The sequence below is a fragment of the Mustela putorius genome, unplaced genomic scaffold (genome assembly GCF_011764305.1).
Source record: "Mustela putorius furo isolate JIRA1106 unplaced genomic scaffold, ASM1176430v1.1 tig00003987_pilon_pilon_pilon, whole genome shotgun sequence".
Classification (NCBI taxonomy): Eukaryota; Metazoa; Chordata; class Mammalia; order Carnivora; family Mustelidae; genus Mustela; species Mustela putorius.
The window spans coordinates 1,529,987-1,546,702 of NW_025422126.1; the positions used below are offsets into that span (position 1 = coordinate 1,529,987).

Consider the following 16,716-nt stretch of genomic DNA (forward strand, 5'->3'; position numbering starts at 1 on the left):
TTTTATTTTATTTTATGTTATTATTCATCCCGTGTGCTAATCCCAGAGTGTTGTCAATCAACTGGAATTAATTTCCATTGTTATATTTAGAAGCTAGGAGAATCCTAAGTTGGTCAGAACTGAAGGGGGAGGTTCTGTTGGTGATGATTTTGATAATGAGAAAAGGTAGCTAATTAAGTGTCCTCTATTATCTTTAGGTCTCCTATAGGACAGAGACTCTCTGGTAACCTGTACTTTAGATCAACACACATTTCTGAAGACTTATGCCTTACAAAATAGAATGCTCCTTCCCAATGACACCCAATTCCACCTCTTCTCCTTCTTGTTGCTGGGGATCCCAGGAATGGAAACACTGCACATCTGGATCGGCTTTCCCTTTTGTGCTGTGTATGTGATTGCACTCATCGGGAACTTCACGATTCTGTTTGTGATCCAGGCTGAGAGCAGCCTACACCAGCCTATGTTCTACTTCCTGGCCATGCTGGCTGCTATTGATTTGGGTCTGTCCACAGCTACCATCCCCAAGATGCTCGGGATCTTCTGGTTCAACCTCAGAGAGATCATCTTTGAAGCCTGCCTTGTGCAGATGTTTTTCATTCACAGCTTCACACTTATGGAGTCAGCGGTCCTGTTGGCAATGGCTTATGACCGCTATGTGGCCATCTGCAATCCACTCCGATATAGCACCACCCTCACCAACCAGGTTGTTTCTGTGATTGGTGTGGGTGTGTTAGTGAGAGCATTTATTTTTGTGATCCCATTTGTATTTCTTATCTTACGGTTGCCCTTCTGTGGGAATCATGTCATTCCCCATACCTACTGTGAACACATGGGTCTTGCTCGCCTCTCTTGTGCCAGCATCAAGATCAACATCATCTATGGCTTATGTGCAATTTGTAACCTAGTCTTTGACATCATAGCCATTGCCCTGTCGTATGTTCAGATACTCCGTGCTGTTTTCGGTCTTCCTTCGCGTGAAGCCCGACTCAAGTCCCTCAGCACGTGTGGTTCTCATGTTTGTGTCATCCTTGCCTTCTATACACCGGCCCTCTTTTCCTTCATGACACATCGCTTTGGCCGAAATGTCCCCCGCTATATCCACATACTCTTGGCCAATCTTTATGTTGTTGTGCCACCAATGCTCAACCCTATCATATACGGAGTCAGGACCAAGCAGATCTATGACCGTGTGAAGAAAATATTATTACAGAAACAAGGAAAGGAAACAGAATGACACCTAATATGTGTTCAGTTCAATCTGAAATTTCATGAAATTAAATCAGAAAGATGCCTTCTCCAAGAAAGTATGTTAAAATATGTATTTATATTGGCTCTATTCTGTAAGTATTCAAATGTGTTTAATTTCCATGTGCTTTTCAGACCATTTCCCACATGCATTGTCGCATCCTCTTTGCCCCTTAAAATTTCGATGTAATAGGTCGTGTCATTTTGCTCTATTCATCTAAATATCTGATTGATATTTATGCACCAACAGTTTTAAAGGCATCCATTTCCACTAAATTAGTTGATATTTCATGCAGCTTCTTTTTTCTCTGAATATAATCACTTTCTGAGTGTGTATTTCATAACTGCAAGCTGCTGGGGATAACATGATGATGATTCCACTTTCCCTGACTATATGGAATTTATATAGTTTAAAATTATTCAGCAAACTCAACTTATAAACTTCTATCCTTTTTTTTCCAGCCTTTTCATATTTTGATAAGTAAACTTGTCTCCATTTACAAGTATCAAAGACTATTTTTTTTGCCCTTTTTAAAAAGATTTTATTTGTTTATATGACAGAAAGCAAGAAAGCTCAAGATGGGGGAGCAACCAGCAGAGGGAGAAGCAGGCTCCCTACTGAGTAAGGAACCCAATGCAGGGCTCGCTCGATCTCAGGATTGAGCAAATGAAGGCAGATGCTTAACCAACAGAGACACCTAGGTGCCCCTAGTCTTGCTTTTTTGAGGCAGATTGCTTCTTCCTAAAGATGACCCCCATATTAGCCCTTAAAGGTGCTGTTGACACCCTTCCTGTTAGTGGTGGCAGGTAAGGAAGTAGTGGTGAAAGGCACAGATATCAGTTCCTTTCTTATACACTCACAATGTAACTGAAGAAAGAAATTAAGAATCAATTTCATTTACGGTAGCACCAAAAGCCATAAGATACCTAGGAATAAACCTAACCAAAGATGTGCAGGATCCGTACTCTAGAAATTACAGAACACTTATGATAGAAATGGAAGAAGACACAAAGAGATGGAAAAACATCCCATGTCCATGGACTGAAAGAATAAACGTTATCAAAATGTCTTTGCTGCCCAGAACAACCTACACTTTCAGTGCAAACCCTTTCAAAATACCATTGATGTTTTTCACAGAGCTGCAACAAATGATCCTAAAATTAGTATGGAACATAAAAGATCATGAATCACTGGGTGAATGTTGAAAAAGAAAACCAAAGCCAGTGGCATCACAATGCCTGACTTCAAAGCTGTGATCATCAAGACAACATGGTTTTGGAAGAAAAACAGAAACACAGATCACCAGAACAGAGTAGAAATCCCAGCAATGGACCCTCTACCTCTATTCTATGGTCAACTAATCTTCAACAAAGCAGGAAAGAACATCCAATGGAAAAAAGACACTCTTCAATAAAAGAATTTATATTTAAAACAGTCTGACAACTCTCATATTTTAAATACACTACAAATGTCATGCGCATTTAACAAAATTATTCTTTTTCTTAATTAAATATCGTATTTACTATCTTTTACTTCAACCTGAGATACAGATATTTCACAACAAAGATTTTCTTCTTTAGAATTTTTTTAAATTTTTATTTATTTTTTTAATTTATTTTCAGTGTACCAGAATTCATTGTTTATGTACCATACCCAGTGTTCCATGCAATATGTGCCCTCCTTAATACCCACCACCAGGCTCACCCAACCTCCCACCCCCTGCCATTCCAAAACCCTCAGATTGTTTTTCAGAGTCCATAGTCTCTCATGATTCACCTCCCCTTCCAATTTACCCAACTCCCTTCTCCTCTCTAACTCTCCATGTCCTCCATGCTATTTGTTATGCTCCACAAACAAGTGAAATCATATGATAATTGACTCTCTCTGCTTGACTTATTTCACCCAGCATAATCTCTTCCAGTCCCATCCATGTTGATACAAAAGTTGGGTATTCATCCTTTCTGATGGAGGTAGAATTTTTTTAATCATGATTGGTAAGTCTCACTTGCTTTGCTTTGATTTTATACATAATTTTACATTTACTTTTCCCATTGTCCTACAGATGCCCCTGAAACTCATCAATTTTTAGTATAAACTAGAAGCCTTAGTGTTTTCTATTCATAAAGGATTAAAAAAAGTAGTTCATTTTTCTACGTTCTGACTTATATATTACTGTTGGCTTAATTTACTTCTCATAAACTTTGAAACTTACACACATAAGGTTATTGTTTTGGAAAGTCAACATTCATTTAAATGTTTTCAAATACTTACTATGTCTGTTGTTATTCATTCATTTTGCATCTTTAAAATTTCATCTGTAATGATTTTACTCATGTCTGAAAGAAATAAACTTAAATATTACCTGATACACTTTTTTTGGTAGTGAGCTTTCTTTGCTTAAAAAAAAAGCATTTGTTTCATCTTCATTTTAAGGTTATTTAGAGGATATGGTATTATAAATCAACAGGGATCTCCCAGATTTATAGAAATATGACTGATAGGGGGCGCCTGGGTGGCTCAGTGGGTTAAGCCGCTGCCTTCAGCTCAGGTCATGATCTCAGGGTCCTGGGATCGAGTCCCGCATCGGGCTCTCTGCTCAGCAGGGAGCCTGCTTCCCTCTCTCTCTCTCTCTGGCTGCCTCTCCGCCATCTACTTGTGATTTCTCTCTGTCAAATTAATAAATAAAATCTTTAAAAAAAAAAAAAGAAAAGAAATATGACTGATAAAAGCGATCTATATTTAGCTTGTACAATGTGATTTTTAAATGTGTACAGGTTATTATTTTATATGTATATGTTATGAAATGATTGCACAATAAATTTTGTTAGCTCATCCAACACCTCACATAGTTTTCTTTTGTTTCTGTAGTGAGAAACCTTAAGATTTACTCTAGCAAATTTTAAGAATACAATACAGTATTCTTAACTACAGTTGCCATGTTGGACATTAGATTCCCAGCATCTATTCATCTTATAATTGAAAGATTGTACCCGTTATGAATATTTCTCCTCCCTAGCCACCCTTCTACTGTCTGATTCTATGAGATTGACTTTTTTAGATTCTATATACAAATTAGACCATGTAGTATTTGTCTTTGTGTCTGGCTTATTTCACTTAGCATAAACCCTCTTGGAAAGTTTTCTTTCTTTTTAAGACTAAGTAGTATTCCATTGTTTACATGTACAACGGTTTCTTTATCTATTCATTTGTCAGTGGATACATTTGTCAATGGATACTCCTTATCTGGCTACCATGACCAATAATCTAGTGAACTCAGGAGTGCACATTCTTTGAGCTACTGATGTTACTTCTTAAGGTATTTACCAAGAAGTGGAGCTGCATGATCATATAGTAGTGTTATTTTTTCTTTTTTTGAAGAAACTTCATACTTTTCTCTATCATCTCTGTACCAAGCTATAAAGAGATCAAGTCTGTTTTTTTTCTTTTCAGAATAGTAAAAATAGAAAAAAAATAGTAAAGTTAAAAAGTATTTAATTCTTGAATGCCATTTATGTTGTCTTTAAGAATATTGTATCTGACCAGGTTGTCTTTCCTTTTTTCGCTGATGAATTTTCATATTTATATCTCCTGTTATTTTCCCTTTATCTTTGATCAATTTAAATTTTAATGCATCTGGTGTGACATAATTTTATATTATAGGCTGGTAACTATTTCAAACTTCTGATGTAAATATTTTTATTTATTTTCATAATTAGAAAGTTTTCATCCATATTTTTAACCCTCAGTTTGCTCCCCAATCATTGAGAGTCTCTGATGGTTTGTTTCCCTCTCATTTTTTTCCCCTTCCCATATGTTCCTCTGTTTTGTTTCTTAAATTCCACATATAAGTGGAACATGTGATATTGGTCTTTTTCTGACTGGCTTATTTAGCTTAGCATAATACACTCTAGCTCCATCTACAAATGACAAGATTTCATTTCAAGATTTCAAAATTTTTGATGGCTAAATAATATTCCTGTGTGTGTGTGTGTGTGTGTGTGTGTGTGTGTATCACCTCTTCTTCATTCATCAGTCAAGGGACATTTGTACTCTTTCCTTAATTTGGCTATTGTTGATAGTGCTTCTATAAACATCAGGAGGCATGTACTCCTTCAGAATCAGTATTTTTGTATCCTTTGTGTAAATACCAAGTAATGTAATTGCTGCGATGTAGGGTAGTTCTCCTTTTTCTGCATCCTCACCAACATCTGTTACTTCCTAGATTGTCCATTTTAGCCATTCTGGTCATTGTGAGGTGGTATCTCATCATAGTTTTGATTTGTATTTCTCTGATGATAAGCGATGGTGAGCGTCTTTTGATATGTCTGTTAGTCCTCTGAATGTCTTCTTTGAAAAAATATCTGTTCATGTCTTCTGCCCATTTCTTAACTGTATTATTTGTGTTTAGGGTTTTGAGTTTGACAGGTTCTTTATACATTTTGGATACAAAGCCTTTTTTATTCATGTTATTTGCAAATATCTTCTCCCATTCCAAAGTTGCCTTTAAATTTGTGGAATGTTTCTTTAGTTGTGCAAAAGATTTTTACCTTGATGAAATCCCAATAGCTCATTTTTACTTTGGTTTCCTGCCCCTACAGAGACTTGACTAGTAAGAAACTGCTGCAGCTGAGGTCAAAGACATTGCTGCCTGTGTTCTCCTCTAAGATTTAATGGTTTCCTGTCTCACTTTTAGTTCTTTCATCTATTTTGAATTCATTAATGTGTAGGGACCAGAAAGTTCCATTGTTATCATGTCATTATTCAATTTTCCCAAAACCATTTTTGAAGAGACTGTCTTTTTTTCCACTGGATATTTTTTCCTGCTTTGTTGAAGATTAGTTGACCATACAGTTATGGGTCCATTTCTGGGTTCTCTACTCTGTTCCATTGATCTATGTGTCTGTTTCTGTGCCAGTACCATACTGTCTTGGTGACTACAGCTTTGTAATAGAGCTTGAAGTTCAGAATTATGATGCCTCCAGCTTTGCTTTTCTTTTTCAATGCATTGTCTTGAAGATCAATGATCGCATGTCCCTTTCAAGAAGACCAGCGTATATTTGGCTGTTCTGTAGGATCCTTCTTCAGTGGAAGACAGCCTCCAGTTCAATGGGTTCCAGGTTTCAGAGTGGTCTCATGACTGAATTCAGGAAACACAGCCTGACAGCAAAACTTCCTGACATCATTCCTGACCTGTTGAAAGTAGCCCAAACTGAACTTCTCCTGGTTTCCTAGGTTCTCCTCAGGAATATATTTCTCACACTCATGATGTGGACAATGTTTTTTAAGGACTCTAGGACAGGGTTAAGGGCTAGTGGATTAGGTATGCTAAATCCACTCTAACATTCTATGTTCCCTGAGTCTTTGGAAACTTTCTTTTCTGGTTTTCCTCAGGAATATTCTGCCATTTCAGTTCATTTACTGAAGACCATCTTTGAGTACAGGTATCAGTCAACTACCTAAACATTCTCAAATACAGTGGGTCCAGAATCTCTCTTAAGGTCCTCATTTTAGATACAATTCAGCTTCATGTTATGTCATATTTCTTTTACTCAGATCCAGTAATTTTGTATCCCACATGTTCCTCAGGTTTTATCTGTATAAACTGACAAAACTTTACATTTCTTTGGTTAATATATTTTATCTCTGGATCCTTCTAGCATTTGTGTCCAATCATAGATCTAGAATCGTACTTCCCCACACGCCAGTAATTAGCCATATCTGATTATTGAACATCTGAAATGTGGCAAATTCAACTGAAGGAATAAATTTTTAATCTTTATTCATTTTAATTAAAGTTTAAAGTCTGAAGCCATATAAAATATTTTTTCAGTTCAACATAATGTTTTGTTTTTCATTTTATTTTAGCTATTAAAAATTTAGTGTACAAAATAAGCTGTGTTTTGTGTTAAATACTGGATTAAGAAGACCTACTTTTATCATTTAAATGATCAAACATTTAGTTGTGATATATGATTGATTTTATATTTAAATACACTTAGATAATATTAACTTAGATTAAGTATTCTATTACTTATTTTTAGCTTTCATAACATGGTCAAGAGAAAATTTTAATAATATAAGTGTCCCACATTTTATTCCTATTAGACACCACTATTCTCAGAAACCATAAGAGTGGTGGGAATTTTTAGGGCATAGATCATCAGTCCACTTTAAGCCACTTACCACAGAGGAAGATATTATATTTTCTCTGAATAGGGGGAGACTATGTACCTCATACAAGAGAAGAAGAGCTGCTACTTCAACCAGAAGTGGGGTTGGCAGAACTTAGGATTTGCTTCACTGAAGTCTACTCACATAATGCCATTCTAATTTTAGAGTTCTATTTCTTTCTAAAAAAAAAAATGACCTATCAGAACATTAGGAGGGTTTTCTGTTTTGTTTTGTTTCGTTTTGTTTGCTTGTTTGTTTAATATAGTCTAACATACTTTATATCCTTGTCTGGGCCTTAGGCTAGATATTTCAAGACCTGAGGTCATTGACTCATTATTTCCTTTATCCTCCTTTTCCAGCTTGTTTATCCCAGAAAGAGCAAATCTATATTTTTCTCATTCTTACTAAAATATTTGGCAGAAATACTTGGACACTCAAATCCTTGCCTTCTTTAAGCACTTGCTTATAGGAAGTAAAAATATATGTTTGTCATCATATTCTACATACCACCAATGTCTCCTTTGCCAACAGCAGCATAGGCCCTATTTTCCTAAGGCTAATTAGGTGAGGAGCTAATGCCAATTTTCTTTCTTAAGAATTTGTTACCCGGGAAGCTCTTCTGGTATCTATACTTTCGTCAATTAGGGTTCAGAACTACTATGAGTATTAAGGAATAGAGAATTTATTATAAGAAATTAGATACAATTGTGGGAGGATGTAGGGAAAAACAAAAACCCAAAAACAAATTTCTAGCCAGATCAGACCTGCATGAATGAGTCGGTGTTGGAGGAAAACCAGGTACTCTCAGCTTCTGAGACGGGATCATAAAGGAAGTGAGTGTAGAAATTTAAGAAGATGGTTTGTTATTCCTGGTTACTGCTTCTGTGTTTGCAGTAAAATATCTGGTGGTGCATTTGTTATCACTGTTAATAAACAGGTCAGTAGCTGTGGCAAGCTGGTGTTGCTGAAGGACATGAGGAGAAATGAGAATTCTCTAGTATCACTGTGTCACTCTGTCTCTGATGGCAAATATTGAACTACAATAAACAGTGGTTGCTGTTTCCCATTGGCTCCCAGAGGATATGCATTTCTGATGTGACCAACTCTAAACTGGAAACTTATAAAGAAGAGAATTGCAGGAAACAGAGTGCTAGCAAGGTCACAGTGCAGTCACTCACCAAGGCACACTTTATCATCTGTGCTTGACCAAGTGAGGAGCACAATTAATTCACAGTTAATACTTTAAAGAATTGAAGACACATTGTTTAATTAATTGATAGTAAATGAACCAAATAGTAAATGAACTCAAAATTCCATCAGGGTATTTTTATGTACAAAAAATCTCAGCCTGGGGGCGCCTGGGTGGCTCAGTGGATTAAAGCCTCTGCCTTCGCCTCAGGTCATGATCCCAGGGTCCTGGGATCGAGCCCCGCATCGGGCTGTCCACTCCGCGGAGAGCCTGCTTCCTCCTCTCTCTCTCTCTCTGCCTACTTCTGATCTCTGTCTGTCAAATAAATAAATAAAATCTTTAAAAAAAAATCTCAGCCTGTTATTTTATTTTTCTACAAATTAGTTTAAAGAACAAAGGGAGAGTGAGAAAAGTGTAGGAGGATAATCATCTTTAAAAGTTATTAAAATATATTAAAATTTTGTAGTGATGAAAAACCTTGGGATACCGGTTCAAGAACAGATAAACCAACTATACAAATGAAGAGCAGACCCTTTTACAAATTGAAATTTAATATGAAGAAAAAATAAGTAAAAATCAGTTTTGAAGTAATGAGTTATTAAGTCATTTATGTTAATAAACAGGTTAGAAATAGAAACAGAAAGTCATTTCATTTTCTTAAATCTTGCCTCAAAATAAATTGTAGTTAGATTGGAATTAAAAGTAAAACTTAACATACACACACCCCATTCACAACAGGTGTTGGGATATTGATATATATATTAAATCTATGCAGAAGTCCTAAGTTTTAAAGTGATAAATTCATGTGTTACAGGTAATATAATTAGTATTTATTTCATTTAAAAATTTAATCTACGATATGAAAATAAGGTACTAAAGATAAGGGGCTTATAAGAAAGTCTTACTCTGTCAAGTGTAATAAAAAAATCATGCTATGAGACTTTTAAGAAGCTAGGCAGAAACTTGAAGAGGAGGCAAGGAAAACAGTAAATAAACACCATAAAAATAAAGAAGAGCATGACCTATTCAATCAGAAACCTACTATTTGATGATCCTACTTCTTCTAAGTATAGAACCTTAAATTTTTTCAAATATAAACAAAAATGATTCTTAAAGATGTCATGATATTGATTCTGAATTAAAAATACCTAAAATATATATATTCAAATATGAAAAGATAAAAACACATATTAAAGACTCTAGTATATTTAAAAAGGAATATTATATCCCCTATGTATCAACATTGATCTCTAAATTTAATAGTGAAACAACTCTCTGTGAAATGGTTCACACTGCAATACCATCTACATGAAATGAAAAATTTTAATCCCAAACCCCATAGAAATTATTAAATTTAAAAATATCAATTTAGATTCTAAGAAAGATGAAAAGGATGCAGTGGTAATTCCCATCTCTGAGGATAAGACAAAACTGGAACTGGGTGGGATAAGACTCACAAGTCATTTCAAATTAAATGTCTCATATATTTGATTAACGTTCAAGATAAATAAGCCACAGTAATAATAATTTTTAATTCCATGTTGTGATAATAAAGGTATTTGTTGTATGTTTCCTTGTCTTATTCTGTTGAATGGAGACAAAAGTAAGATTTAAAAATGGGGGGAGAAAAAAAAGCAGTGCAAATTAATGATGGGAAGGGTCAATTCTTGGACTGTTCACTCTCACAGAGTGAAGTAATACAAACAGTTCTTCCTTCCAAGGAATTAGTCCTTGAACTTGAAATATTTTGAAGATTATTCAAATCATAGAATCAACAATGGCCAAGATCAAATGCTCTGAAATATAATATGGCAGCAATAAATTAAGGCAGAGAAAAATCTCTGAAAAGAACCACATTTTCCTTGCTGTATTGAAACTCTTGGAAAACAAATGTAAGAGTACCTAATTTTTAGTAAAGAAACAGAGCACTCGCTCTCGAATCTGTTTGGTCCTTACACCATAAATGATGGGGTTGAGTGAAGGTGGGATAACCAAATAGAGGTTGGCAACAAGAATGTGAATGTAGCGTGGTATGTTGTGTCCAAATCAGTGAGTGAGGAAGGAGAACACTGAGGGGATATAGAAAACACAGATGACCCCAACGTGAGAGCCACATGTGCTGAGCGCTTTTAGCCGAGCATCCTGTGATGGGAGGCGGAAGACAGCTCGCAGAATGTAGACATAGGAGATGCAGATAAGGACCAGGTTCAGCAGAAAGAGAGAGACCACAAAGAGCCCATAAATTATATTTATACGAATATTTCCACAGGACAGTTTTGCGATGCCCATGTGCTCACAGTAGGAATGAGCTATTACATGAGTCTGACAAAATGGCAGGCGGTAAATGAGATACACCATGGGAAGTGTAAATAGAATTGGACGAAACACAATGCATACACTGATACCCACTAACACCCGGGTTGTTAAGATGGTTCTATAGTGGAGTGGAGCACAGATGGCCACATAGCGGTCAAAGGCCATGGCCACCAGGACCTCAGCCTCCATGCCAGTGAAGGCATGGATCAAAAACATCTGGGTCACACAAGCCCCAAAGCTAATCTCATGAGCATCAAACCAGAAGATACCCAGAATGCGGGGCACAGAGGTTGTAGAAAGGACCAAATCAATAGTTGAAAGGAGGGCCAGGAAGTAAAACATGGGCTCCCTCTGAAGGCTCTGCTCCATCTTGATGACCAGCAGAATTGTGGCATTGCCCAGTAAAGCCAAAAGGTAAACTGAGCAGAAAGGCAAGGAGATCCAAGCATGAGCCCCTTCCAGACCCGGGATTCCAGTGAGGAAGAATGTGGTTGGATGAAAAGTGCTCCTGTTGGGATAAAACATCCTTCCAAATGACAGAGAAGGAGATGTCATTCCTAGAAAGAGGGGGAAAAGTTTGAAGGTGGTCATGAAAATGACTAGCTTAATGATCCGATATATAGTGAAAATGAAAAAGGTTGCTATTTGAAAGGTTTTGTTAATGTATTTTGTTTTTATAAGCCAAGGAATACTCATTTTGAATGAGCCACTCTCAAAGAATTCAATCCTCTTTCTTTTAACCTACAAGGCTTATCAGCAAGCCAATGGCAAAATTTTAAGGCACAAAACGAGCTATCAAATATGGAATAATCTTGTATGCTCTGTACCTTTTGTAAAGCTCCTGTCTGAAAAGAGATATGCAAAAAATGAAGGATGTCCACATGGAAATGCAGACATAATCCAAGAGGCGACAGATCAGCTAGAAGCAACATGACAGGCACAGATGTACAAGACACTTCCTTAATTAGGAAATGCAGAAATTATCTAATGATTCATTCATCACTTATTGACATAGAGAAAATGCCACAATCTGGCCAAACATTCTATCAAAGATAAGCAGAATATTAGAAGTACATTGCCACCATCAAAAGCACACACTAGGTCATACACCTCTATACTTGAAACATCCCAGAAAGAGAGATAGTGATAAACTATGTCTGTTTTTGTTCATGTCTCTATGTTCCCAAGACCAACCCATTGCATAGTTATTGTATTACAGAGTGTTAAGGGAATGGTGATTTCTAGCAGTATTTGAAAGCTTCTTTATTTATTCTCCATGCCATATCAGTTCGTCTGGGAAAACCTGCCAAGTTTACAACTGTTACAGAATGAACATGTACTGCGTTCACTCCTTCTGCGTAATGAACTAGGAATGTGGGTAAAAGACTGCCTAGAAGACTTCAAGGTGCAGGGACGTGAAGAAGGCATTTTGAGCAGCACAAAACTGTCTAGAAAACGGTCTGTATAGAACTGCTCTCTGTAGTTGTTTAAAGGGCACAGAGAAGGTGGCTTTTGCAATGCCTTCAAAATGATGAAGCACCTAGTCACTGATTAGCTCAAATAATGAAATAAATGGACATTCTCTAGGTCTCCACCTCGAGACAGAGTGGTTTGAGGTCAGAAATAGTAGCACAGGCTCCAGTTTTTATGTGTTATATAGCTTCATATTTCTCTGGGAAGCATAACAAGGTAAAAATAATGTTATATGCATTCTAAGATTAGACTGTGTGTGTTTGTGGAGGGGAGAGAAGAGCTGTATTTTGCAATGCCTCCCTTATTTATGTTTTTTTGTTTTGTTTTGTTTTTTTCCCCAAGAACTGAAACTCCATGTAACAGGCGCTGTCCAGTAGTGCGATGCTACCCAGGAACAGGCCTTCTAAGACCCAGATGTCTGCCTTCGGTTTCTCTCTGAAAATAAACTCTCAATAACATGGCACTGCTCACCTCAGGTTTCCACTGTGTTTTGGAAGTCCATCTCATTCATTCCTTATAACCCATAGGAGAAACAGAAATGATACTTTATTATATATTATATAATCATAATGCCTTGGATCTTCTAGATATTTTCAAAAACACCCAATCTCCATTTAAAATTTGAAAAGTTACAAAAAAAAAAAAATTACAAGGTTAAACTTAAAACAGTAAACAAAACAAAACAAAAACTACTATGAAAAAAGTTTTCGGAAAAAAAATGTATATATAAAGTTTCTTCCCCAATTAGATTCAAAAATTGGACCACATGATGAATAGAATATCATATCACAACAAGCCAGTAGCTCTTCTCAGCTACCTGTGACTATCTCTCTTTCATTTGACTGCAGTACATACTGAAATCAAAATAAATTTCATTTTTTATTTTGATGATCCATTCCTCCACAGGAATAGAGACAACAAGGAAAATCTCAAGTAGCACAGCTCTGTGTGCTTAAAAAAAAAATACAGTCCAAGGAGAGTCATTTTATACTGAGGCTTTAGCTGCTTATAAAAGTAGAACTCAGTTTTCTAGTATAAATTGTGCCGTGGGATTGAATCCTCTGAGATTGTGGGCAAAACTCCTAGACTATGATTTAGATAAATAGAAGCCTACGAAAAAGTGGCATGAATAGGAATTTATAGAGAGAAAACTACAAATGTGGGGCAAAATCACACAAATATTATCATTACTATATGATATAAAGATAGATACACCCTCTCTCCCTCTAAGTAATATTTTGCAGAGTAATTCTATGGATTGTTGTTTCTTAAATCAAAGTGTACTTAATCCATGTTTTAATTTCAAAAATAATAGCCTGGTATAGGAGATCCTATTTTCAACATGAGTATTCGCTATCTGCCTGCACTGTCCTGACCACGTGACCTAGGTTCATTGAATGTTTGACTATGGAATGACATCTGTGAGCTTTTGTCCCATTATCCTTTATCCATGATTGATCTTCTCAATCTTCCTCCTGGATAGTTTATCATATCTATGTCACAGAAGCCACAGAGAGAAGTGGTGAATATATCCTATCCTAGACTTGGTCTGATTCAGTTCAGATACTGGATTTCCCACTCATACGATTTGAAAGAGTTTGTACTGTTATGAGATATTAATTACTCTTTACACATAGGATAGAGTTCACCAGGGAACATACGTGGGCCTAAGATTTTCATTATAGGAAATATTTGATTACTAAATTCAACTACAAATGTCTACTCAAATTCTATTTTTCATCTTCAGTTACCTATAAAGACATTTTGAGATAAATAAAAACTAACGGACTCCTTTGCCAGCCAATTGGCACAATAAGAAATGCTAAAGGATTACTACCAGCTGATGGGAAATGTCCAAAGCTTTTAAATGTCCAAAGCTTTTTAATGAAGAAAGGAGGATCATTGGAAATGTTGAATAATCATGTTATCTACTTCAAATATCAAATGAGCTTTGTGCACAAAAATTGTTATTATACTACTCTGAATTATTGCAAAAAAATAAGCACTTAAATGCACAGAAGATTTTATTCACTCAAAGATATTACACTTTCACTAAGATCAAAGTATATTAGGCATCTACACATAATGTATACACTTTCATTTATAGCTATACATGAACTATATAAAATAATATGATATAATTTCAATGAACAAGTCAAAAATACAAAACAACATATTTTGAAACAGCAAAACAATGTCATAATGTGTGTGGGGGGTTATTGGAATACAGACAATATTATTGCTTCTCATTCTAATTTATGGAGTTTGAAGTGTTTAAGTAATGAGACCATACAACAATCTGACAACAAAAACTATCATAAATGAATACTAACTGAAAAAATTACTCCACTCAGATCAGACCTATTATCAAATGCGATATCTTAAAAAACGTTGGTTTCCCAAGCTTTTAAAAAATGTTAGTTTCTGCTGTCAAGATGGCAGTCTATGTAACTATTCTTATTCCCCCAGAAAGCTTCAGATATATTAAAACTGATGTTAAAACTAAGTGATATATAAGTTAAAACGAAGTGATATATATGTATATTAACATTCATTAAATTAATGTTACTATAATTAATTAAAGATATATATCTTCAAAATCAATAGAAGCAGTCATTAAAGGACAAGAGTGAGCAGTCTAGCATATACTTGCAAACACAAGATAGGGTAGTTAGATTTCAAAGACAGGGAAGGGATGTGAAGGTTTCTGTCTTGAGGTTTTCAGAAAAGCCAGAGGCAAAAAGCACCAAAAGGCAAATTCCTAAAGAATTAGGTGGAGTTTCATAGTAGTGTCTCTGCCACACAAAACTCCTACCCTGTATGCTACAATGTGTCATCTACATATCTTTCAGATCTGAATTTCTCAATCATCTAACTACTGAGAATATGGCCCTCTTTCTTTCTATTGTCTAATGGACCTTCCTCAGCTGAGGTCAAATCCCCCTCCCAGAGAACCCCCATAATGCCTGGTTGATGAAAGAGCATAGAGCTTACTGGATTCACCACAATGAGGACAACAATGAAGGGACACTCCAGCTCCAGCACTCCTGTGTAAACTTCTGGCTGACACTTTTGTTCATATTTCATTACAAATCATTTTCTCCCTCTTTCTTCATTCACCTCTCCCTAGTGCTGATCTTGGGAGCAAAGTCATTATTAGTTTTCTAATGCCACTGTGATAAATTACCAGGAATATAGTGCCTTAAATCAATGTAAATTTATTATCTTGCAGTTCAGTTTGTTAGAAAGCTGATGCATATCTCACTGAGCTAAAATCGAGTTTTCAGAAGGTCTGCATCTGTTTCTGGAGACACTAGAGGAGAACGTTTTTTGTTTGTTTGTTTGTTTGTTTGTTTGTTTTACCTTTTTCCAGCTTCTATAGGCTACCTACATTCCTTAACTCATGGCTCTCTTCTCCATTTTCAGAGCCAGGAATGAAGTTTTAAGTCCTACACATATGATATTGCTCTGACTTTGCTTCAAACATGTAAAGGTACCCCAATGTTCATAGCAATTTTATCAACCATAGCCAAGTCATGGAAAGAACCCAAATGCCCATCAGCTGATAAATGGATAAAGGAATAGTGGTATATGTATGCAATGGAATATTACTCAGCCATCAAAAAGAATGAGATTTTTTTTTTTTGCCATTCACAATGACCTGGATGAAGCTAGAGTGTAGAATGCTAAGCAAAATATGTCAGTCTGAAAAAGAAAAACATCATATGATTTCACTCATTTGTGGAATTTAAACAACATAACAGATGAACATAGCAGGGGAAAAAAAGAAATAGTTGAACCATAAAGCAGACTATTAACTATAGAAAACAAACTGAGGGCTGCTGGAGCAGAGTTGGGGAGGGATGAATTAAATGGGTGATTGGGGTTAGGGAGGGCACTTGTGATGAACACGGGTGATGTATGGAAGTGTTGAATCACTGATTCCCACTCCTGAAGCTGATATCACACTGTGTGTCCACTGGAATTTACATAAAAACTTGTAAAAAAAAAATGAATGTGTAAATAATTACACAATTGAGTCATCACATCTTTCTCTGGCTCTGTTTTCTGTTTCTATTATCTTCCACTTCCAAAGACTCATGACTATATTGGCTCTGCTTCAATAGTCCAAGACACTCTCCCTATCATGATCAACCTTAATCCTCTATGCAAATTTAGTTCTTCTTTGCCATGAAACTGAACATATTCACAAATTCTGAATATTAAGATGAGGACCTCTTTAAAGGGACATTATTCTGCCTCCAGGCAAATCTCCATCTCAGAATGTGCTTTCTAAGAAACCCTACCTGAAAACATTGCT

At 36.0% G+C, this 16,716-nt stretch overlaps 1 protein-coding gene and 1 pseudogene across 1 annotated transcript; one reads left to right on the forward strand and one right to left on the reverse strand.

Annotated features, from left to right (window-relative positions):
• Positions 1-280: 280 nt before the first annotated feature.
• Positions 281-1,234, forward strand: LOC101671174 (olfactory receptor 52E2). The gene has a single exon (XM_013064293.1). It carries the CDS (start codon positions 281-283, stop codon positions 1,232-1,234), a length of 954 nt encoding a protein of 317 aa, XP_012919747.1.
• A 9,274-nt stretch (positions 1,235-10,508) lies between these two features.
• On the reverse strand, positions 10,509-11,447 carry LOC101681307 (annotated as a pseudogene).
• Positions 11,448-16,716: the final 5,269 nt, after the last annotated feature.